Below are 26592 nucleotides of genomic sequence, written 5' to 3'. Positions count from 1 at the left end.
TTTGATTTAGCACTGCAAAACCGAACCCAAACTATACCGTTGCTGCATTGTGGGCTGAGTGCGGGTAGGTGGGACTAGGTGAGAGTAAGCGTTCGGCACGGACTAGAAGGGCCGAGATGGCCTGTTTCCGTGCTGTAATTGTAGCCTCATGCAGCTGAACACGTCTGCGACCACAGGAAAGACCTCCTTCCAGCAAAAATGCAGGAGGAACTTGAAGTCAGGCAACATTTATAGAGGGGAATAAACAGCCGACGTTTGTGCCAAAACAGTGACTGTTTATTCCCCTCTATAGATGTTGTCTGGCTTGTTGAGATCCTCTAGCGTGTGTGTTGCTAAAGATTTCAAGCAACTGCGGAATCACTTTTGTGGATGGAACTCCTCCAATGATTTTCAAAAGGAAAATCATTTAATTACAGGTTTTTTGGTGATTGATTTCATTGGGGTAGACAGGATTGCTTCCAGACTTATATAATATTCAGTGGGTTGTGTACCAGAAACTGGGGAGTTTTTTGCTGAGTCTTTAGCATTGCCAGGTCGCCATAGACATGTCTGATTTTACAGCATTCCTCTTTGAGGGCAAGTGCTAAGGGAAATGAGCAAAGGGCAAAGAAAGTGTACCAATCTGCTATAACATGAAAGACGAGGAGGGAAGGGAACCAAACTGCATCTTCCAGCTAGACCACCGTCACTGACCTATGACACTTGCTCAAGCCACATTATAACTAAAACCTCTGCCAATGGCTGGTAGTTTAATGAAGACACAAGTGAATGCAGATGTTTGAACTTGGAGCAACACATGATCTGGATGCTGGAGGAATTCAGCAAATCAAACAACATGGTGGGAGGAAAGAGACTGCTGACATTTTGGGTTGGACCCCTGCACGGGGACTGAGGGCAGAGAGTTGAGATGGCCAGCACAGAGCAGAATGGCAAGAAAGGATTCTGAAATGATGGGTGACAGAGGAGGGATGCAAGATAACAGGTGGATAGCGCCAGGTGGGGGAGCTGGGGGAGGGTGCAGTTGGGAGATTGCAACAGGTGAATGATAAAATGAGGAATTCAAAGAGGAGAAAGGAAATTAAACAGATAGAGCAATGGGGCAGGGAAAGGGGAGTATGAAGATGTGAGGCAGTCACTGGCCAAACCCAAATTAACTTGATTCAGCAATCTATGTCAACAGAAAGAATTACCAGTTCGACCTTAGTGCATTACTGTGGCTGTTTTCATGCTCCCTCATTGGCTGTGGATGGTGAGTGGAAGGCTGTTGACTTCCTGGAGAAAGCCTTTCAGGGCAGCTTCTGGCAGCCCAGGGGCAGGTGCCAAGCCATGAGCAATGATGCCTTGATGGAGTGGCAGCATTCTGAGGCAAGATCATGAATGCTGCCGCCCTGGAACACACCTTACAACACAAACCACCGTTATGATGCAAACCCACACATTTCACTATCCGTTTGAATGTTAAATAAAGCTCATCTTAATCTTAAAGATTATTTTAGTTCACTTAAACAGAACTCAGATAAAACATGGTTTAAAAGACGATTGATAGTATACTATTCAGCAGGTTTAATGACAATTTTACTTTCATTTCTGTATCTAAGTTTTCAGTTGCAGTTCTGTTGTTCACAACAGATTTGTTAAATTCTTCAAATTTTAAAATATGGCTTCAAGTACATTTTCTAGTTCATGATTGAACTACCTAAGCTTCTTAACAAAAACACTTGAGAAATTAGTGGAAGGATGCACATAACCGCTTACTTCTTGAAATAATATTTTGCTGAAGTAGTATTTGTCAGGTTAATCTTAAAAATGTTTTAAAAAAATACATTAACAGTAAATATATCAATAATTAATATAGAGCTGCACAACAGCATAATAAAACAGCACATACAGAATCCAATTTTACTGAAAAACCATAGGGCACAAATAAGCACATGACAATCTTCCAGATTACTAAATTACCAAACAATAAATAAAACAGTGGAATTTATCACATGTACCAGGTATGTACACAAGTTTTGTTTTGTACTACCAACAGATTTTGGATTGTATTGGTGAACATCAGCCTCACATTTAAATTCCATAGGTAAAGAGCCAAAATGCTTACAATATTTTTTAAAAATCCCCTATCGAGCAGTAGGTAAAATTCAGATATCTGTCAAGGATTTTACACTGGTTTTCCAACAGTAGTTTCTAATGAATCTCCAATGAGTTTAGAAGGGATTAGCATCTCAGACAGTTTTAGTTATATTTAATTACAAACTTGCTAAGAGAAAAGCAATTTTTGTATTGGCTTTGGTGCAAGTAAAATTGTTCTTTTTTTGACAGTGTTGTAATTTTTTTTATTAGTTTGCAACAGATGGATACCATAGTTTGAAGAGGTATCTCTGAGTTAGGCAGTTTTTATATCTGTGTTTTATGGAGGTATCATTTTGTGTTAATGCTGGAGTGGGGTTTGACCAGATTTGTTGACAGGAGTGCTACATTGAAACCTTTCCTATATATGATCTAGAATGTATAATGTGTAGTAGATCACTACAAATATATTTATGTCTCACTCAAATTTGGGTACTTTCATCAGCTTAAATAACCTGCACCTTTTAAAATTGGTTATTTTGAAGTACAGTTAACTGGTTTAGTATTCTTAAGCCTTTCAGGCAAGCTATAACATATTAAAACAACAGGTCTCACATTTTGCAGGATAGTCTCACAGGATAAAAATTGACTTGGAGGTAATAATTTTCAACAAGCCATTAGATTAAAATATTATACCAAAATTTGTTAAATTACAAGGTTGATAATTTTTATTTCAGTTATAATTAAAAATAATTTGGTAGCATCCATCTATACTAGTTGAAGATTTGTAGGAATGGATTTTGTTTTAAATGCAATGAAGCAACATACCTCCTGCTCATTAACAATGGAAAACTTGAAACAAAAAGCACACAAATAACAATGAATTTAAAAAAAAGAAATAATATGCCTGAACATTGCATAGTGCCAACTTGCTAACTTCTTTTTTGTTGACATTGTACATTTTTCCATAAAGTGAAGCAATAGCAAAATATATTCTTCTAAATTTTAGACCATTGTAAACGCACAATAATCCATGTATGCATTTCATAAATCGGGAGTCCATCTTTCAGGCCTTCTAAATTCCAAGTCAAAATGTTGGTTTTGCCAAATATTCTTCCATAGTCTGTAACAAACACACTACAGTATTAGTTCACACAACTCAATGCTGATGTTTCTCATGAAAATTGTAATCTCAAACTCATGGGTAACACCGCACCCCAAGATCCTGCTTTATTCACCTAAAAATGATACAACATGACTTACAAATTAAACTCTGGAATTTAATCAATTATCCTTAAATCAAGTGATTCTGCAGCAAAGTGTGTAATTAAAATCAGTACATTTAGCTAAGCAAAGCTCAATGATGTTTCACAATTAAATACTTTCAATAAAAATAACAACTTTTTTTACAATTGATTAGGATTTTTTCTTAGGAACATACACTTGGAATCATCAGCATCTTCAGTGCCTAGAAACTTTACTTATTTTGATGGTCTAACACCCTTACTATTGATAATCATAGGTACAAATTTTGGTCATGATCACTGTTCCTAACCCACACAGAAACTGCGTGGCACTCAGTGACAGACTCAGTCCTGGCACCAGGACTATAACAAAGCAACTGACACTGAAATCCTTAGTTACGTATCTAACTACTAATTAGTTAATCCACTATCTCTATTGCATTCTTCCTCTACCATTGTACAGTTGAGACACCCACTGTGTCCATGCTACCCAGAGGACCAGAGAAGCTTGCTTCTTGGATGCCCTGCTGTGTGAACAGTTGCTGTTCAAGATTGAAAAGCCAAAGCACAAGTTCCCCTAGCTGATGGAATTCTTGCAAATGTAGGCATCTACATTATGTGAAGCATGATACAGACTGTGGATAATTGGGACTGATGTGTCTGGCCATAAATAATATTATTTGTGCTGCTACTTAGACTTGGAAACAACACTTCTTGGACTTGATCTGCATTTAAAAATTCAGATTTTCACCAGTTGCTCAGTTTCCACCAATGTCACTTCAATTATTTTATCTTGTACCTTTCTTTATAATGCTAGTTCCTTTAGTGCCAAGCTCTTAATATTTATATGTCTAATATTTAATTAAATATACGGCAAGCTGAATTGATATTTTTTTTAAATCACATTATATGTTTACTTTTATCTTAACCCACTTTCATCCTCACTGACAATCAACACCTGAGCACAAAAATGCATGCTTAGCCCAGTGCTCATTCTCTCCATGCTCTCATTTGTGTGGCTAGGCACAATCCAAACACCATCTACGTATAAATTTGCCAATGACACAACTATTTCAGGTGGCAATAAGGTGGTGAGATAGATCAGCTGGTTAAGTGGTGTCACAACAACAGCTGTGCACTCAAATGTCAGAAAGGCCAAGGAATTAATTGTGGACTTCAGGAAGGGCAAGTCAAGGGAACACTCCCCAGTCCTCATCAAGGGATCAGAAGAGGAAAGGGGGAGCAGTTTCACATTCCTGGGTGACAGCATCACTGAGGATCTACCCTGAGCCCAACATATTAACACAACTACAAAGGCGGCATCGCAACAACTATATTTCATTACGAGTTTGAGGATAATTTGTATGTCACAAAAGACACTTGTAAATTTCTACAGATGTACGAATCTAACTGGTTGCATCACCATCTGGAATGGAGGGGCCACTGCACAGGATCTGTAAAAGCTGCAGGAAGTTGCATGCTCAGTCAGCTCCATCATGGGCACTAGCCTCCCCAGCATCCATCTTTAAAGACCCCATCACCCAGGACATGTCGTCTTTTCATTGCTACCATCAAGGAGGAGATACAGGAGCCTAAAGACAGACTCTCAACATTTCAGGAACAACTTCTTCCCCTCTACTATCCGATTTGTGAATGGACAATAAACCTATAAACGCTATTCCAGTATTTTACCCCCGTCTCATTTTGCACTACTTATTTGAGTTTTTTAAATATTTTCTTATTGTAATTTATAGTTGTTGTGCAAAACAAAACATTTCACGATATATCCCAGTGATATTAAACCAGATTCTGATTCTTTAAATATCAAAGACTCAGCAACTTTACCCAGCAATTAGAACAATTAACTGCAATTATAATATCCTAAATCCCTTGTCTGTATTTGGAGATGAGAATGCCAGGACTGTATACAGCCGAGGATAATATGATTGACATTCTGGCTCAGGGTTGAGGATGGACCATATCAGCGATCAGCATGGTATTCTGGATGGCCAACTAAAAGCTTCTGGGTTAGAATTTTGGGTCTGATAGACTGCAGTTTCTACAGAGTCAGAAAATTGGATCCTGAGAGTGATTAACATGGTGAGTACTGTAGTGCCTTTAATATTTAAGTAATATTTGAGTAATATTATAAACACAGTTTGATTAATTATTCTTTGTTTACATAATTTACTATGGGTTATATGTACAAGTTTGTGAATGACATTTTTCTTTAGGCCACAACATCAAATGTCAGTGCCTCATGAACAAAAAGGAAAGGTAAATCTAAGTAGAATATTATCCATATTCCTGTGTTTTTCTTTTGATTAGTTTCTGGAGTTACAAAATATAACATTGGTGAAGAGAAAGTCTTAAAACAAACCCAAGACTACTGCCTAACTGTTGAAGCACAGCACACTTTTTGTCAGAAGGGGAAAGAGAGATATTAGAGTTTTTAAAAAGAGCAGCAGGTTTTTCTTTGGAAGGGGAGAAAGACATACGAATTTTTAAAAAGGCAGAAAATGGACAAAATTAACAAGCAACAAGTTTGGCCATAGATTCCCAAGCAGGGAGTACCAGGTGATTATACTAAATTTAAAAAAAGTAGAAATGACTGGCTATATCAAAAATATGGACATGTTGGATTGCACAACAGATAACCAGATGGCATATACTGAATGAATTGAGCAGTACTTTGATGCAAATGAAATAGCCAATGGAAAATGAGTGCCAGTGTTTCTGAGTGCAATGGGTGGAAAAGCAAACAGCTTGCTTAGACGTTTAACTGCTCCAACTAAACCATCTGAAATGATATTGCTGATATTGTAAATGTAATTTAGAGCTGAAACCATTGTTGAATGCAAAACACTTTAGGTTTCATTAGCAGAGTCAAAAGGAAGGGCAGTCTATTTCAGCCCACATGGCTGAATTGAAGAAATCATCTGAGCCTTGTCAGTTCAGTGATGGATTTAATGATGCACTGACTGATCACTTAGTTAGAGAAATCTGACAAAAATAATTCAAAAAATGGCTCCCGACTAAAGCACACCACTCATTTAAAGTAGCAGTTAAAAGAACTGTATCAATGGAAACAGCAGCCAGAGATACAACTGAGTTGCAGTCAGGAGTGAATGTGTGCATGAACAAATTTGCAATGTTTAATCCAAAACCTGCCTGATTGAGTTACCATTGTGGCAGTGGCTCAATACAGGTTTAAAGGCAAAACTTGCAGAAAATGCAGCAAAGTAGGATGCATACAAAGAGCACGTTAATCAGAGAAAAATAAATGAACTGCACAAGGAAGAGAAAAAGATGAAGTCAAGTTGCAATTTCAAAAAGAGAAATAATCTGCATACCGTTGATGAAAAAAGCTGATAATGATGAATATGACACTGGACTGACTAGATATGAGAATTACAATGTGAGAACTAACAGGAAACAAGCAATATGGCTTATGACAAAAGTAAACAGCAAATTAATTAAAATGGAATGGAACACCAGTTCAGCTGTTTCAGTCGTTGCACAAAATGAGTTTGGATGACATTTCAAAGATACTGAAACTGAAGCTTACAGATATACAAACTAACAACTTACATCAGAGAAAAGATAACTCCTGTGGGAATGACATTAATAACAGTGAAATACAACAACCAACAAGCCACATTGGGCTTGTTGGTGAAAACAGGAGGGCCAGCTTTGTATTGGCTGAGGCAAATATAACTTGATTGAAGATCCATCCACCATTTCTATGCCACATCCCCTGGAAAGGTGTCAACTGAAAGCCAAACAAGAAAGGTACTGGATGATGCCACAGCAGTGTTCAAGGATGACATTGGAAATCTCAAACATAAGGATAAGATAGTCTTAATGAAAATGCCACACCCAAGTTATACAAAGCCTGTCTAGATCCATATACCATCCATAATAAAGCAGCCAGCGAGCTAGGTCGCATGGAAGCTGAAGGAATTCTTTCCAAGGTTGGGTGGAGCCGATGTGCAATGCCAATGGTCCCAGTTGCCAAGGAGGATAGATCCATCAATGCCCTCTGCCCTGGATAGAGGACATTTTTGCAACCCTTTCTGGAGGTAAAATGGACAGCCAAGGCCTAACTATAGATGGAGATGGAAGAGGAGTCTCAAGTGTCTCTCACTACTAACACCCAAAAGGTGCATTATTGCTAAGATAGGCTTATTTTCTTTGGAGTAGCATCTGCACCTGCATTCAGGCAGAAAGCTATGGATCAGGTACTGCAAGGCAGCCCAGGCACTCAGTGTTATCTGGATAACATCATTGTTACCAGGGAGGATGACAAGGAACATCTCCAAAACCGCAAGACTGTGTTAAAAAGATAAGATTCTAGGCTCAGAGCACAATGCAACAAGTGTGATTTTTTTAATCTAAGCATCACTTATTGTGCACATGATTTATACAAGTGTTCTGAGAAAATTCAAACAGTGGTGGAAACTCCAAAGCCAAAGGATTTGTCACAGTTGTAGTCCTTGTTTAGGATTTGTCAGTTTCCTACCAAATCTGGCTATTGTAGTCCACCCCTTGAACTTACTGATATGATCAGGAAGCAAAGGACAAAGCATTGTGAGGTGGTTTTCCAAAAGGAAAAGCAAATGATGACATCAGACACTGTATTCACACATTATGATCCACATCATCCAGAGGTTTGCCTTATGGCATAGGTGCAGTCATGTCACATGAGTGACGGAAGGGAACACCGATAGCCATTGCATCACGTTCCCTTACCACTGAAGAGAAAAATTACACACAGATTGATAGAGAGGCACTGAGTCTGATTTGGGGTTGTAAAATGTTTTAACCAGTCCCAGTGTGGGAGAGAGTTTAACCTCATTACTGATCACCAACTACTGGTGTCCATTTTCAATCCTCTGAAGCATATTCCACTAACAGCATCAGCACAAATGCAGAGATGGGCTCTATTTCTTGGAGGACACAAGTACAAGATCAAATTCAATAGGGAAACTAATCATGGAAATGCTGATTTGTTCAGTTTACCCTTAGAAAATGAACTACCTAATAATTAACAAAAGAGAACACTCCTCTTGATTATTCTCCCTAACACAAATCAAAAATGTTCTTATTAAGGCAGAGGTGATCCAATGGGAAACCAGGAAAGACCACACACACTATCTCAGGTCTTCATGTCATCTCATATTGGCTGGAATATGCAGAAGAACTTTCCACACCCCCACTTTTACCAGCATTAGGACGAACTTATCCTTGGTGGGGGTTGAGAGCTGTTGCAACATCCAAGCTGAGTGCTGACATGTTGGAAGAGCTATATGCAGATCATCTAGTCATGGTCAAAATGAAAGCATTGGCTTCAAGCTCCAGAAGATGCCAAGAGCAGAACCACTTCATTCTGGGGATGGGATGGCCTGCATTTCACAGAGGATTCATGTGGACTTTACTGGACCATTCATGGGCAGAAATTTCTTAGTAATAGTGGATGCAGCTACAAAGTGGCCAGAAGTGTTTCCAATAGCCTCCACTACAACCCTACACACTGTTGATGTGTCAAGAAGCTTCTTCTCAAGGACTGGTGTTCCAGAACACTTAGCCAGTGACAATGGATCAGAGTTTGTTACAGAACTGTTTTAATCATTCCTGGAAATGAATGGAATAAGACATATTACATCTACACCATCCCACCCAGCTACAAATGGCTTTGTTGAAATATTTGTCCAGAATCTAAAGAACACACTGTGAGTAATGTCAGCAAAACACACTACACAAAAATCAGAAACTCACCAATTTCTTCCTTGCATATTGCAACACTCCACAACCAACAATCACCGACTATGCTGTTCCTGGGTTGGCCTTTGCGCTCATGCTTGGATCTCCTCAACCCAGTCTCAGTAGGAGTAGGTAGGACAAACAGCAGAGGCACATTGAGATCTCCTCAAACAAGGAGGTCCAAAGTTTCTCTCCTGGACAAGCAATCCTTGCAATGAACTACAGAGATGGTCAAAATTGGGTATTGGAAAGATTAAGGACAGTACTGGACCACTCTCCTACACAGTGGAGATTACATCCGATGTCTTCTGGAGACAACACGTTGATCAGTTGAGGAGAACAGATTCAAGTATCCAGAGCTGTCAGATCCACTTCTATAATTCATTATAAGTTATATGTAAGAAGTATGTGAATGGTGTACAATACATCATTACACCACCATGCCATATGCAAGTGCCTCCCCCCCCCAAAAAAATGAAATACTAAGTAGACCATTATCCCAGCTCACATCTTTTCCTATCAATTAGTTTCTGGAGTTACAAAACATAGCAAGTACAATGACGGGTGGGGCAGGAAGGTTGGTGATTGAAGTGGAAGGTTGGGTTTTCTGAGGATAGAACATAGTTGAGAGACTGACATAAATGAGGTTCCACTTGCTGCTGTTCTATGAAAACCAAAGGAATAGTGCTGTCATTTAATATATAACTGCTGCAGAAATTATGTGGGACTTTCATCAACGAGTCTAACTTGGGACTCAGTTTCCCATAAAGTTTACAGAAGATGCACAAAACCAGAAAGTTGAATATATTGGAATACAAAATGGCACAAATTACCCATTTCATAGACGTTCTAACGAAGAAACTGCTTTCTTGCACCTTAACGATGAATATTCAGAATTCAAACTGTTGTTGTCAATGAACTGGGCTCTGAAAACTCACACTCATTCCTTAATCATCCTTTACTTGTGCACAAGAAGAACGGCATAGCCCCTCTCACCACACTCTTCTGAATTCAACAAAATGCTGTTTTTATGCAGAATTAACCAGTAGTTACACGTATTGACCAATTGGTAAAGATTGTGTATGTTTGCCTGCCTTACTTGCAAGATCATCCACCATTGGCAATACAGGTGTTAAAAGCCAATGAAAACTGCAAACTGACTGATGATATTTTTGAGTTAGTAAAGTAATTCTCCCTTAGTTGGCATGTGTGACCTTTGCATCCTTTCGTTATGTTCTTATCTTGTCTCAGTAAGACTGAATAGCCCTGGTTACCTGCTGTGCAAAGGGAAGCTATGCTCTTTAAATACCTTTCTTGCCTGGCTGTCTGCACTCTATCTGCAATGTATCCTTGCCTGGACATTATTGCTAACCCTTGCCTTGCTGCAACTTCCACAAAACCTCAAATCCAAACCTTGTGGTATATTAATTGTTGCCTTTATGACAGCAAATATTCAGTTGTTTCTTTTTTTGCCTTACCTCTTGCAACATATCCGCCTCCTCCACTGCTTTGGGTATACTGTGCTTTGAGGTGTCCTGCAACTCCCCTCCGATTAGAAATTCATCCAGTATGAAGTAGGCCTTCTCAAAATTAAAGATGATGTCTAGTTCACAAACCTGGAAAAATCCAACCAGATTTCCAAAATCCACAGGAACTTCTTCAATCAGTTGTACAGAAATTATGACATTGACATATGATCCATGAAATTAATCAAATTATATTGAAAAACACATGTGCAAATACTGGAAATTTAAAACAGAAACAGAGGATCCTGAAAATACTCATAATTGTGAAAATGTGCTTGACCTAAATTCAGATAATATCTGACCTGATCGGTATTACAACTATATTTCTATTCAAATTATGAATTGTGTATTTAAGTGAGAATCTCTCTAGATACTACAGATCTACGGAATTAGTGTTAATGCTGTGTACCATATCCTCAGATCTTTGAATGACCAGGACAAATTAAACATTTATCTTATGTTTAAGTTCATTTTGAGATGAAAGAGTTGTATTCACACAATACCTTTTGAAACACTTATTTACCTAATTAAGTACTTATTGATGCTTGTGTGTTAATACAGGAAGTGCAATATCCAACATATGCAAATCAAAATCTCAAAGATCAAGGTGACATTTTAAACAAAATCTGATTTAGAAGATCTTCATTGAGACATGTATTGGCCAAGTCAATGAAAACATCTCTTCTGGAAAATAATCAGAAATTCAAAAATTTTTTGCCTACTTGAAAGGGCAGATAAGACTTGCATTGATTACCAGATTAAGAGCTGCATCAGAGTTCAGGCCATTAAAGGTTTTGTGCGCAAGACTCTGAAGGGGGAATTGAACCCTAAAGCTTCTGACAACTGTACAAACTGGGAGCATGGAGTAGGCTTTTTGCCCTTTCTGAAACTGTCCCACCATGGCTGTGATCTCACTTCTGTATTCCCATCTTCCTATAGTAACTTTTTACTCACTTGCTTATCAGATGTTTCCCCTGTCTTAAAATTACTCAAAGACTGAGTCCATTGCCCCTTGAGAAAGAGAGTCCCAAAAACCCAAAAACAAATTTTGCCTCACCACTGGCTCAGATGGGCAAACCTGTTCTCGATTCCCCCACAAGAGGGCACCAGCCTCTTCACATCAACCTTGTCAAGGCATCTCTAGATCTTATATTTCAGTCAGGTTCTCCCCTCCAGATGTAGGATTTTGATCTGAAATGTCAACAATTCCTTCTGGTCCCCACCCTCCACCCCAACAGATACTGCTTGAATGCTGAGTTATTCCTGCAGTTTGTTGCTTCAGATTCCAGCATCTGCAGTCCTAATGTCTATAATAAATACAAGTTTAACCTGTCCAATATTACTTCACAAACCACCTATTCCAAGCATTAGTCCAATAACTTTCCAAATTATTTCCAAAATATTAATAACCCTTAAATATAGATATCAATACTGTACACAGAAATCCAAATCTGAGCTCACCAATGCCTCATTTCCTTTTGAAAACACCGTGTTGATTTTGCCAGATCACCGTGATTTTTTTCTAATTTTAACAGTGGCTTCCACTGTTTCTGTACGATAAATGTTAAGTTAAAATGCTCATAGTTATTTCTGAAGTTTGTAGAGTTGTTATCAAGAGTCAATGTACATTATCAAAGCACAGTATGTATGCAGTGTGTAACTCTGAGATTCATCATCTGCAGACTGCCACAAAACAAAGAAAGCCATGGAAGCCATTCAAAGGAAACTATGACCCCCACCTCCCCTGCACAAAAAGCAACAAGAACTTCAAACACATCTCGCCATGGAAAGAAAATAGTGTTAGAGGTCAGAGATTGTGGTTTAGAGACAAGAATGTGGGGAGTTGAGGTCAGAGTAGAGATTAGGGACAGGCAAGTGGAGGAGTTAGAGGTCAGGTCACAGTGTAGGCCTCTGCTTTGCATTTGAAGATAAACCACGTGGACAGACGACAAAGGACACCAGGGTCCACGCCTCTGCTCTGTGCTCAATGGTCAGCAATGCGGATGCATGTCAAAGGATATTCATGGATATCTGGCTGTCCCAGGTTGGTGGGTCACGGGATCAGGGTGGTGAGTCAGCAATCCTGGAGTCCGGGATTGGAGTTTGGGGTCCCATCATTGGCTAGTCCGTGGGTTGATACTGATGACCGAAGCCTGAACACTGATTAGGAGTCAAAGCCCAATGGCCAAAGCCTGGAGACTGGAGGCCAGGAGGCCTGCCCCGGGGTTGGGAGATTGTGTGTTTATATGGATGAGTGGGACGGAAGAAAGGGGCTTGTTTTGCTGATGTTGTTGCTGGTTGTGTTCTGACAAACATCGTGAGTGGGCATGCTATGTTGGTACCAGAATACTTGCAGGCTGCCCCCACATTCTACATTTGTGTTGGTTGTTAAAGAAAATGATGCATTTCACTGTATGTTTCTACGTACATGTGATAAGTTAATGAATTTGATTCTGAAGTTTCCCATCTGGAACTTGGGTGAGAATGGACACAACTAACATAAACAGCGGTCTGGTTCGTGCTCAGTCCTGTCTATTCCTTGTGTTCTGGCCCTGTACTAACCCCACTGAAAATTTACTTCTTTGTACCCCCTTAGATCCAAATGCCCTCCAGGCCTTGATACTGTTTGATTGACTATTACACAAGTGACAAATGGGCATCCGATTCCTAAGCTGTCCACTTGCACTTGGTCACTTGACAATTAATTGCTATCCAAGGATCTTTTGAAATGCGTATAAATGTATCTGATATTCAGATTCAGTAAAAAAGCAGGCAAAATAGATTTTAGAAAGTTATGTTTGAAAACATCAGATGAAGAGCAATAAACCAAACTACCTACCTGTACTTGGTTTTTCAATCTCTGCAACAGTACTTCAGAAATAGGTAGTTTTGACACAGAGGAATGATTGATTATCTGGAATTCAGTATTAAGGGGTTACATCGTTCTTGGCTGGATGTCAGTGCATTGTTTCTTGAGCTTATATTGGGCTTTGTTGGAACAGTGTAGGAGGTCAAGGGCAAAGGTCAGAGTGGGAGAGTGTTGAACAATCAAAGTGAGAGCCAAATGGAAGCTCCAAGTCACTCTTGCAGACAGAATACACCTCTTTATCTTCTGTCTGAACAGTCTTTGAAACTTGATGTTAATTTTAATAATTTCAGATAACTATATATTCCTACCTGTGTCAGAAATGGCCATTTCTGATCCAAAGTAGTCAACCTGTAACAATAACTCAGATTTTCTCTCTCCATAATTGAGTATTTCCAGCAATCTTTTATTTCAAATTTTGAATTGCTGCTGTGTTCCACATCTCAAAGTGCTAACACTGCTTGGTTGCTTTTTAACCTCAACTCTGCTCATTCAAGTCCCTGAAGACTGAACTTCTCCATACATTCTGTTATCAGTAATAGCCATTCACTACCCCTTCTTTAGATAGCAACAACATGTCTCTCTTCTGAATTCTCTTTATCCCTTCACAGAGAACTTTTCTCCACCTCCTCTTATTTGCAGATTAAAAGATGCACAATTTTTCCAGTTACATAGAACAGTACAACACAGTTCATCCCATAATGTTGTACCCTAACCCTTCCCTCCTACCTAGTACATAACACTGCATTTTTCTTGCTTCCATGTGCCTAAGGATCTGTAAATGTCCCTAATGTATCAGTCTCCACCACCACCCTCTGCAGTGCATTTCTGACACCTACCACACTCTGTAAAAAAAAATTGTTACGTCAGACATCTCCCCTAAACATTTCACCATTCACCTTAAATGCTTGCCACCTGGGAAAAGGGTAATGGCTATACACTCTATGTATACCTTTCGTAACCTTATAGACCACCATCATGTCACCTGTCATCTTCTCTCACCCCAAGGAGAAAGGCCAAAGCTCACTCAACCTTTTCTCATAAGACATTTTCTCTAATCCGGGGAGCATCCTGATAAATCTCCTCTGCACCTTCCCTAAAGCTTCCAAGGCTGTAGAAAGGCAACTGACCCAATGTTCTAGTTCCTTCTCCATAAACACTCCCTGACCTGCTGAGCTCTACTAATATTTTCAATTTCCATCATCGATATACATTTGTTTCAATGTTGTACAGCTCTTCCTAGATGCCGTGAAACTATCACACGGGTCAGACCGTGTGATCTTTGAAGCTCATGCTATAATGGTTTCTACAAACAGAACAAAATGAGCTTTAGAGAACTAAAAGTGAAGTTTTCTACTCCACAGCATGCATGCCCTTCATTTAAGCAGAAATCACATTCAAAATACACAGGGGAAGAAAGCCTCAATATTGTAAAGTAGTAAATTAAACAACTAACTTATTTTTGAAAATCTAAATTAAAAACAGAAAATGCTGAAAGTACTCAGCAATCAGTCAGCATCTGTGTAGAGTGCAACAAATTAAGTCAATGATCTTTCATCAGAAATTAGGCAGTTAGGGAAATAAACATATTTATAGATGGAGTGAAGGAAGAGGACAATAGAAATGTTTGTGATAGTGTGGAAACCAGAGCGTATGAACTACATAGATGAGGGAAAAGCGAAGTCTTGTAAATTGCAGCTGATAGTGTTTAGTGGAGGTGTGAAGACGGGGAAATGATTCTAGACAGGAGTGGGGAAAATACTGGAAATGTCAAATATAGCACAGAGCAGTTTTGGAAATTTGCTGGTGCGCCAGTTTCCTCTGACAGTCCAAAGATGTACTGGTTAATAGGTTGTTTTAAATTGTCCTGTGATTGTAGTAGTAGGTAGGCCTCCATTAGTCTCACTAGACCATGGATTTGTGCCTTGGAAAGTTTCCAGGGCACAAGCCTGGGCAAGGTTTTCTTTTATGGAAGACCAACAGTTGTCCAAGCTGCAAGTCTCCCCTCTCCACGCCACCGATGTTGTCCAAGGGAAGGGCATTAGGACCCATACAGCTTGGCACCGGTGCTCAAACTAGTGACCTTCAGATCACTAGACAAACACCTTAACCACATGGCCATGCGCCAACATGTCCTGTGATTAGCCTAGTGTTATATAGGTGGGGTGCTGGTTGGTGCAGCCTATTGGGCCAGATTCTGTGCTACATCTCCAAATAAATAAATTTCAAATAAAAGAGAATGCTGGGAAAACTTAATTACTGGAAGTCTAAATGCATTTACCACAGAAAACGCACATTGCCAAAATACTTATCCAGCAATTCCACATAACGATGGATGATTTCCAGAGTCAGAAGTTCATTATCTTGTTCCTCTACTGCACAACAAAAATACAAGCTGGCAAACCTAGAGTACAGAAAGAAAATATGGATTCATATTCAGCATCAAAGTGATCATCAGTTTAGACAACGTTGGCAATGTTCACAAAAAAGCAAGTTAATTTTATTTGCACATGTACACCTAAATATTAACAGAGAGTGAACTATATTATTTGAGTAAAATCAAAAATCAGCAAGGATTGTACTGGACAGCCCTCTAATGTTGCCACTCAGTTACCCTAACTGTACGCCTTTGGAACGTGGGCAGAAACCAGAGCAACAGGAGGAAACCCATTCATCGTGGGGAGAACGTAAAAACAGATACAGGCAGCAGCAGGAACTGAACTATAAATCGGTGATCACTGGCACCGTAAAACGACTTGTACACTACCATTATGCTTCAGTTGTGCAAGTCACATCATTTTAGAGATCTTAGAATGAGTAGTTGATTCCCCTATTTGGGAACATTATTATCAGTGAATTAGAGTCCTTACATTCGTAAAGAAAAATAGCAGCATTATCCCACAATTCAGAATAGTCCTCTGAAATACCCTACCACAAATGAGAAAAACACATCCAGCACAACTTTATTTAACTGAGTTACAAAATTTGTCTATAAAAATAATACCTATTACATATCAGGAAGTTATTTAAACTCTATTTTAAAAGATAGTAATCATTGTATCTAAAGAACTGAAGAAGCTATCATTGGAATTTGATGTGCCAAAATGCCCTGGAATCTGCTGTTAGACAGAGCCAGCTGCTTACAAAGGTGGTCAAGGAGAGATTGTTCAGCTCATTCCTGCAGTGGGAGGGAGAACAGCCAGAGGTCGTGGTACATATTGGTACCAATGATATAGGTAGGAAAAGGGAAGAGGTCCTGAAAAAAGACTACAGGGAGTTAGGAAGGAAGTTAAGAAACAGGACGGCAAAGGCAGTAATCTTGGGATTACTGACTGTGCCACACGACAGTGAGAATACGAATAGAATGAAATGGAGGGTAAATGCGTGGCTGAAGGATTGGAGCAGGGGGCAGGGATTCAGATTTCTGGATCATTATGACTTCGTTTGGGGCAGGTGTGACCTGTACAAAAAGGACAGTTTGCACTTGAATCCCAGGGGGACCAATATCCTAATGAGAAGGTTTGCTAAGGCTACTGGGGAGAGTTTAAATTAGAATTGTTGGGGGGGGGTGGGAACCAAACTAAAGAGACTGGGAAGTAGAAGTTAGTTCACAAATAGAGAAAGCTTGTAGACAGTGCGAGAGGGAGGATAGGCAGGTGATAGAGATTGAAGGCTTGAGAAGTGTCTTTTTTAACGCAAGGAGTGTTGTGAACAAAGCAGATGAGCTTAGAGCATGGATCAGTACTTGGAGATATGATGTGATGGCCATTACAGAGACTTGGATGGCTCAGGGATGGGAATGGCTACTTCAAGTGCCGGGTTTTAGATGTTTCAGAAATGACAGAAAGGGAGGCAAAAGAGGTGGGGGCGTGGCACTGTTGATCAGAGAGTGTCACAGCTGCAGAAAAGGTAGATACCATGGAGGGATTGTCTACAGAGTCTCTGTGGGTGGTGGAGGTTAGCAACAGGAAGGGGTCAATAACTTTACTGGGTGTTTTTTATAGGCCGCCCAATAGTAACAGGGATATTGAGGAGCAGATAGGGAAACAGATCCTGGAAAAGTGTAATAATAACAGAGTTGTCATGATGGGAGATTTTAATTTCCCAAATATTGATTGGCATCTCCCTAGAGCAAAGGGTTTAGATGGGGTGGAGTTTGTTAGGTGTGTTCACGAAGGCTTCTTGACACAGTATATAGATAAGCCTACAAGAAGAGAGGCTGTACTTGATTTGGTATTGGGAAATGAACCTGGTCTGGTGTCAGATCTCTCAGTGGGAGAGCATTTTGGAGATAGTGATCATAATTCTATCTCCTTTACAATAGCATTGAAGAGAGATAGGAACAGACAAGTTAGAAAAGCGTTTAATTGGAGTAAGGGGAATTATGAGGCTATCAGGCAGGAAACTGGAGGCCTAAATTGGAAACAGGTGTTCTCAGCGAAAAGTATGGAAAAGTGTAGCAAATATTCAGGGGATATTTGCGTAGAGTTCTGTATAGGTACATTCCAATGAAACAGGGAAGTTGTGGTAGAGTACAGCAACCGTAGTGTACAAAGGCAGTAGTAAATCTAATCAAGAAAAGAAAAGCTTACAAAAGGTTCAGAAAGCTAGGTAATGTTAGAGATCTAGAAGATTAAAAGGCTACTAGGAAGGAGCTTAAGGAGGAAATTAGGAGAACCAGAAAGGGCCATGAGAAGGCCTTGGTGGGCAGGATTAAGGAAAACCGCAAGGCATTCTACAAGTATGTGAAGAGTAAGAGGATAAGACATGAAAGAATAGGACTTATCAAATGTGAGAGTGGGATAGTGCGTATGGAACCAGAGGAAATAGCAGAAGTACTTAATGAATACTTTACTTCCGTATTCACTATGCAAAAGGATCTTAGTGATTGTAGTGATGACTTGCAGCAGACTGAAAAGCTTGAGCATGTAGATATTAAGAAAGAGGATGTGCTGGAGCTTTTGGAAAGCATCAAGTTGGATAAGTCGCCGGGACCAGATGAAATGTACCCCAGGCTACTGTGGGAGGTGAGATAAGAGATTGCTGGCCCTCTGGCGATGATCTTTGCATCATCAACAGGGACAGGAGAGGTTCCCAAGGATTGGAGTGTTGTGGATGTGGTTCCTTTATTCAAGAAAGCGAGTAGAGATAGCCCAAGAAATTATAGACCAGTGAGTCTTACCTCAGTGGTTGGTACGTTGATGGAGAAGGCAGGTTTTATGAACATTTGGAGAGGTATAATATGATTAGGAGTAGTCAGCATGGCTTTGTAAAGGGCAGGTCATGACTTACGAGCCTGATTGAATTTTTTGAGGATCTAACTAAACACATTGATGAAGGAAGAGCAGTAGATGTAGTGTATATGGATTTCAGCAAGGCATTTGATAAAGTACCTCATGCAAGGCTTATTGAGAAAGTAAGGAGGCATGGAATCCAAGGGGATATTGCTTTGTAGATCTAGAACTGGCTTGCCCACAGTAGGCAAAGAGTGGTTATAGACGGGTCATTTTCTGCTTGGAGACCAGTGGTGTGCCTCAGGGATCTATTCTGGGACCCCTACTCTTCGTGATTTTTATAAATGACCTGGATAAGGAAGTGGAGGGATGGGTTAGTAAGTTTGCTGATGACACAAAGGTTGGAGGTGTTGTGGATAGTGTGGAGGGCTGTCAGAGGTTACAGCGGGACATTGATCAGATGCAAAACTGGGCTGAGAAGTGGCAGATGGAGTTCAACCCGGGTAAGTGTGAAGTGGTTCATTTTGATAGGTCAAATATGATGGTAGAATATAGTATTAATGGTAAGACTTTTGGCAGTGTGGAGGATCAGAGGGATCTTGGGGTCCGAGTCCATAGGACGCTCAAAGTAGCTGCGCAGGTTGACTCTGTGTTTAAGAAGCTGTATGGTGTATTGGCCTTCATCAATCGTGGAATTGAATTTAGGAGCCGAGAAGTAATACTGCAGCTATATAGGACCCTGGCCAGACCCCACTTGGAGTACTATGCTCAGTTCTGGTTGCCTCACTACAGGAAGGATGTGGAAGCCATAGAAAGGGTGCAGAGGAGATTTACAAGGATGTTGCCTGGAATGGGGAGCATGCCTTATGAGAACAGGTTGAGTGAACTCGGCCTTTTCTCCTTGAAGCGTCAGAGGATGAGGGGTGACCTGATAGAGGTGTACAAGATGATGAGAGGCAGCATTGATCGTGTGGATGGTCAGAGGCTTTTTCCCAGGGCTGAACTGGTTGCCACAAGAGGACACAGGTTTAAAGTGCTGCAGAGTAGGTACAGAGGAGATGTCGGGTAAGTTTTTTACTCAGAGAGTGGTGAATGCGTGGAATGGGCTGCTGGCAGTGGTGGTGGAGGCGGATACGATAGGGTGTTTTAAGAGGCTTTTAGATACGTACATGGAGCTTAGTAAAATAGAGGGCTATAGGTAAGCCTAGTAATTTCTAAGGCAGGGACATATTCGGCATAGCTTTGTGGGCTGAAGGGCTTGTATTGTGCTGTAGGTTTTCTATGTTTCTATGTTTCATTCCCTTTGCTCATACACAGCCCCAGGTGGTGAAATCAAAGAAGCCCTACCCAAACAAATAGTTTTACAAGGGCAGATCATAGTTCCTGTGAAGCTGCTAAACAATTTAACAATTCCTTAGACATTTCAGCAACTTATACATTGATCGCAATTCCATTTTCAACACTAGAAACATATACATCATCAATTAAAATATAACTTACGTGAAACTTATCGCTGTACCTTCTAACCATTTACCTTGAGGATGAATCTGCATCAGGTCTAACCTGCACAGGTTCAGTAGGCAAATTCCTAAAGTTACCTGTTGCCGGGTGCAGGCATTTGACCACTCGACTCCGAGTTTAGCATCAAAACAAAGTCAGGAAATCATCACAAATATCTAACTAGCAAAATTGTGGTATGGGGGGGGTTGCAGAGGGTTAATGTACAAGGAATATTTACGGGGAGAGTAGATTAGGGCATATTCTTGAGTTAAGCAATATAGCAAATATTAACTTCAATAGCAATCAGTCTTCAGATGTGAATGTGGACCATAGATAGTGTTTAAAATGCAGCTCAGAATGTTGGTATTCCTGGAACTGCAGACTGGGATTGCTTGCAAACCAGGAAACACCCATTCATCTATGATGTCTGCATATGCATGAATGCCACTAAGAAGACAGAGAAATAGTTACGTTAGAGTACGTAGTGCAAAAAAAAAGACAATGTAATGAGGTACTGTTGATGAAGGGTTTCGGCCCGAAATGTCGTCACTATCTCCTCCCATAGATGCTGTCTGGCTTGCTGAGTTCTGCCAGCATTTTGTGTTTTTTATGAGGTACTGTTCATGGGTTCAATGCCCATTTGGAAATTGGATGGCAGAGGGGAAGAAGCTGTTCCTGAATCACTAGATGTGTGCCTTCAGGCTTCTATACCTCCTTCCTGACAGAAACAATAAGATATGTCCTGGGTTGTTGGGGATGCTTGATGACAGACACTGTCTTCCTATACCACCGCACTTTGAAAATGTCTTGGATACTATGGAGGATAATACCCATGATGGAGCTGATTAATTTTACAAGTTTCTGCAACATACTTCAATCTTGTGCAGTAGCCTACCGCCACCCCCCCCCCCCACCCCATACCAGACAGTGATTCTAAGACAGAATGCTCTCCATAATACATTTATAGAAGTTTGAGTGTTTTAGGTGACAAACCCCTAATGAAATATAACCACCAGATTGCCTTCTTTACAACTGCATCAATACATTGAGTCCAAGTTAGGTCTTCAGAGATATTGACTCCCAGAAACTTGAAATTGCTCACTCTCTTCATTTCTGATCCCCTGGAGGACTGATTTGTGTGCCCTTGTCTTACTCATTCTTTCTTTCTTTTTACAGTATTTTTATTCAGAAGAAAACAAGATTTACAGAGTGCAACACATAGATACATCTCAACATAACTTGTGTACATTCATATATTGTGATAAAATTGATCAAAATGTTATAGCATAACACATAAAGGTATACCACTCTGTAATCAAAAATTTAAAGGTAGGTCATACATCATAAAAGAAATTTTTTATATAAAAAAAGTCAACCCCCTACCAACTACCAAAGAAAAAAGCTGATGGATGATAATGGATAATTAGAAAAAAAACATATTCACTTAAGAAGAGAAGATAAAAATATACATAAAAGTCTGTGCACTGTTAAACTTTATAAATTGGAAAAGTAATTTAGGAAAGGTCCCCAGATATCATAAAAAGGTTGTTTCGAATTTAAGACTGAGCAGTGGATCTTCTCTAAATTTAAATAAGACATAATATCACGTAGCCGTTGAAGATGTGTAGGAGGGGTAGACTCCTTCCATTTAAGTAAGATTGCTCTTCTTGCTAAAAGAGAGGTAAAAACTAAAACCTGTAGATTAGGAGTATTTAAAGTTATATCTTCATTTTCAATAATACCAAACAAGGCAGTAAGGGGATTTGGGTCAAATTGGACCCTAAAAAGTTGAGAGAAGGTATGAAATACTTACCGCCAAAACTTTTCAATTGTAGGGCAAAACCAAAATATATGAATTAAAGAGGCATCAGCAGAATTGCATTTATTACAAAGTGGAGAAACATTAGAGTAAAAACTGGACAGCTTCTGTTTAGAAATGTAAGCTCTATGAAACACTTTAAATTGTAGAAGAGAATGACAAGCACAGAAAGATGATTTATTAACCCATTTAAGAATTTTATTCCATCTATCATCAGAAATCTGACAATTTAGGTAATCCTCCCAAGCTTTTTTTATTTTATCTAAAAAGTCTTGTCTAGAATCAATCAACAAGTTATAGATACCGGTAATAGAACCATTAACAAAAGGTTTTCAATTTAAAAGATCGTCCAGTAAATTTTTATTAGGACCTATAGGAAAAGTAGCTAATTGGAAACGTAGAAAATCTCTAATTTGAAGGTATCTGTAAAAATGCCAAATTTCCGTTCAAAGTTGTTACAAGTCAATTTATATATCTAGGTGTAACAATTACTAAAAACTTCCAGAATTTATTTAAAGAAAACTTAAACCCCTTATTGAATTATGTGAAAAAGACACTTTCTAAATGATCCCCTCTTTCTTTATCCCTAATTGGCCAAATTAATTTGATTAAAATGAAGATTCTTCCTAAATTTTTTAATGTCTTTTTCAGGCCTTACCTATTTTTATTCCTAAGACGTACTTTGATTCTTTAGATTCAAATTTAACCCCTTATATTTGGAATAATAAACAAGCTCATTTAAGTAAAGTTTACTTACAAAGAAATAAAGAGATGGGTGGACTAGCCCTACCCAATTTTAGGTTTTACTATTGGGCTACCAATATAAGGAATATTACTTTCTGGTCCTATTATATTTATCGTAAAGATTGCCCATCATGGGTCTCCTTAGAAGTTAATTCTGTAAAAAAATTCCTCTATTGTCTCTCTTCTTGGAACATACTCTTCTTTTTCAGCAAACAAAAGAACAGATAACATAATTGTTAAGCAAACTTTAAGGATCTGGTCTCAATTTAGAAAATTTTTTGGTTTAGCAAATTTTTCATTATCATCTCCCATTCTCCTTCATTTTTTTTTATCCCTTCCATGACTGATAAAGTCTTGAAACATTGGGATGAACTAGGTATTAACTGTTTTTGGGACCTGTTTATCTCAGGATCTCTTGCTTCATTTGACCAATTGTCAAATAAATTTGAACTCCCAAAAACACATTTTTACAGATACCGTCTTACTCATTCTATAGTCCACAATCAGCTCTGTAGTCCTGCCTTAGTGTGATGTACTATTAGGTCAGGAGACCTCTTCTTCCAAGAGTTTCTCTGGTATGATGCCTGCTTGTCTGAAATAAAGACTTCTACATGACCAGCTTCAGTGTCTCCATGTCATTCCGTTCACTGTCACAATGCTGACATACTGGCTGTGAGAGTTACCAGCAGTTCTCTTGTTCCCGAATATTTCTGCCCTTGCTTCATAACCAGGTTTATCATTACTGATATAGCATCTTGTAAATGTAATCAGCTGCCAATCCTTTTTTTAAAAACATAAATGAGTATTAAAACCATGAATTTTGATCAATTTAACTGAGAATTTTCATTTGTGAATCACATGCTTCTTTTTCTCCCACCAACCCCAGAGCCCCAAATCAGGGAAAATTGTGAAACATGAAAAAACAAAAAATTCAACACTTCAAAAGGATCCATCCCCCTTTGCTCAGTGCTTAGGTGAAGGAGTATGCCTCATGATCAACTCTTATTGGTGCACAAATACATCAGTGCTGTCCCAATTCTGCTCACGAGACCTGGAATCTCTAGCAGTTAAGTGCCATCCTCTTTACCTACCATGGGAGTTTTCCAGAATCATTTTGGTAGTGTTATACATTACACCTCAGACCAATGGCAATCAGGCTTTAGATGATCTGAGCGATGGGATCAACATGCACCAAACAGCGGACCCTAACGCCTTCACCATCGATTTGGGGGATTTTAACCAGGCCAGACTGGGGAAAAAAAAAATCACTAAGCAATTACCATCAACAAGTCACTTGCAGTACCAGAGGAAACAACACACTGGACCACTATTACACCACCATCAAGAATGCCTACCGTGCTATTCCATGACTTCACTTTGGGAAGTCTGATCACCTGGTTGTACTTCTACTCCCTGAGTATAGGCAGAGACTGAAGACTGCAGAACCAGTAATGACAACCAAGAATGTATGGACAAGGGAAGCACTGGAGCACTTACAGGAGTGTTTTGACTCGGTGAACTGGACTATATTCAGGGATTCATATTTGAACCTGAATGAACATGCTGCAGTTGTTACCGACTTCATTAAAACCTCTGTGGACGAGTGTGTGCCTACAAAGACTTACTGTACTTTCCCAAACCAAAAGTCATGGATGAACCAGGATAAAGCGAATTTCAAATGAGGTTGCAGGTGACATGGGATGTACAACTCTGGCAGATTAATGAATCATTTATGCAAAACAAATATATGATAGTTCTGTTTAACTTCAACTAACTGAGAAACTGAGTTTCTCAAGAGTTATGAACAGAACTGTATGTTGTCCAATTGTCAACAAACATCACTGCTTCTCAACTTCTGGTGGAAGGAAGGTCTTTGCTGAAGCAGCTCAAGATAGTTGGACATTCCCAGAGGAATTCCTGTAGTGATGTTTCTGGAGCAAGGGTGCCTGATCTCACAACCAAAACCATCTTTAGTTGATGCCCAAGATACATAAAATTGAACAACATGGAAACAAGCTCTTTGGCCCAACTGATCCCCAAGGACCAAGATACCCGTCTCAGTTAGTCCCATTAGCCTGCATTTGGACAATATCCCTCTAAACCAGGGATTCCCAACCTTTACATTGTCTGCTGAAGGCTAGATCTGTGGCATTCAAGTCTGGTGACCCAGGCCTGTACCAGAAAACCAGGCATGATTAGCAGAGGGCTATTTCAAGGGCAAAAAGACAACTTTGAACGAGGATGGAAATGATATCGGATGCACAACAACTCTGGTAGGATCTGCAAGACATTATTTCCTACAAAGCAAAACCCAATAGCATGAATGGCAGCGATGCTTTACTACCAGATGAACTCAACACCTTCTATGCACGCTTTGGAAGGGAGAACACAACTACAGCTGTGAAGATCCCTGCTGCACCTGATGACCCTGTGATCTCCGTCTCAGAGGCTGATGCCAACCATCTTCCAGGAGTATTCAAAGACATTTTCTTTTTTGTAATTTATTTTTTAATTGAAGTTTATCATCAAACATTTCCATAAGATGCATTTCAAATACTGTAAATATATATCATATAATCATATTCATCACAAATCTCCACATAATAATTATCTGAGGTATACACTTATACAAAGGAGAGGAGAAAAAGAACAATTGAAATAAGAAGACTATGTACAAAGTAGGGAGTGATTTTTTTTTTTTACAAGGTATTCATTGACTTGTGAGAATAAAATCAGGCCTATGAAGTGTTAGGTAGTTAAACCATTTTTCCCCAGTATGAATCAAATTGTTCCAACTTATGATTAACCACCTCTCACTGCTACGGGCTGATGTTCCCTCCCACTTGCTTCAAAAAGGCAACAATCATACCAGTGCCTAAGAAGAATAATGTGAGTTGACAATGATTATCACCTGGTAGCACTCACATCGACAGTGATGAAATGCTTTGAGAGGTTAGTCAGGACTAGACTGAACTCCTGCCTCAGCAAGGACCTGGACCCATTGCAATTTGCCTATCGCCACAACAGGTCAACAGCAGATGCAATCCCAATGGCTCTTCACACGGCTTTAAACCACCTGGACAACCCAAACACCGATGTCAGGGTGCTGTTCATCGACTACAGCTCAGCATTTAATACCATCATTCCCACAATCCTGATTGAGAAATTACAGAACTTGGGCTTCTGTACTGCCCTCTTTAAATGGATCCTCAACTTTCTAACTGGAAGACCACAATCTGTGGGGATTGGTGATAAGATCTCCTCCTTGCTGATGACCAACACTGGTGCACCTCAGGGGTGTGTGCTTAGCCCACTGCTCTACTCTCCACATTCACATGATTGTGGGGCTAGGGTTAGCTTAAATACTATCTATAAATTTGCTGATGGTACAACCATTGTTCATAGAATCTCAGATGGAGACGAAAGGGCGTACAAGAGTGAGATATGTCAACTAATGGGAGTGGTGTCGCAGTAACAACCTGGCACTCAACATCAGTAAGATGAAAGAGCTGATTGTGGACTTCCAGAAGGGTAAGACAAAGGAACACATACCAATCCTCAGAGGGATCAGAAGTGGTGAGTGTGAGCAGTTTCAAGTTCCTGGGTGTCAAGATTTCTGAGAACCTAACCTGGTCCCAACATATTGATGCAGCTATAAAGAACGCAAGACAGCAACTATACTTCATTAGGAGTTTGAAGAGATTTGGTATGTCAACAAATACACTCAAAAACATCTATATATGTACCGTGGAGAGCATTCTGACAGGCTGCATCACTGTTTGGAATGGGAAGGCTACTGCACAGGACTGAAAGAAGCTGCAGA

At 39.6% G+C, this 26592-nt stretch overlaps 1 protein-coding gene across 3 annotated transcripts in view; it reads right to left on the bottom strand.

The window, feature by feature from the left end:
• Positions 1–10489: 10489 nt before the first annotated feature.
• ap1s3a (adaptor related protein complex 1 subunit sigma 3a) overlaps positions 10490–26592 on the bottom strand; it is a 39602-nt gene continuing 23499 nt past the window's right edge. For all 3 annotated transcript variants that reach the window (XM_059947609.1, XM_059947603.1, XM_059947618.1), the window contains 2 exons: positions 15768–15876; positions 10490–10696 (listed from right to left, as the gene is read on the bottom strand). In XM_059947609.1, the coding sequence (XP_059803592.1) occupies positions 10505–10696; positions 15768–15876 (301 nt within the window). In that variant the 3' untranslated portion in view covers positions 10490–10504. The remainder of the gene's footprint in view (positions 10697–15767; positions 15877–26592) is intronic.

The sequence above is a fragment of the Hypanus sabinus genome, chromosome 2 (genome assembly GCF_030144855.1).
Source record: "Hypanus sabinus isolate sHypSab1 chromosome 2, sHypSab1.hap1, whole genome shotgun sequence".
Classification (NCBI taxonomy): domain Eukaryota; kingdom Metazoa; phylum Chordata; class Chondrichthyes; order Myliobatiformes; family Dasyatidae; genus Hypanus; species Hypanus sabinus.
The sequence above is the reverse complement of the archived record's forward strand: the minus strand, read 5'-3'. Positions and strand labels throughout refer to the sequence as shown.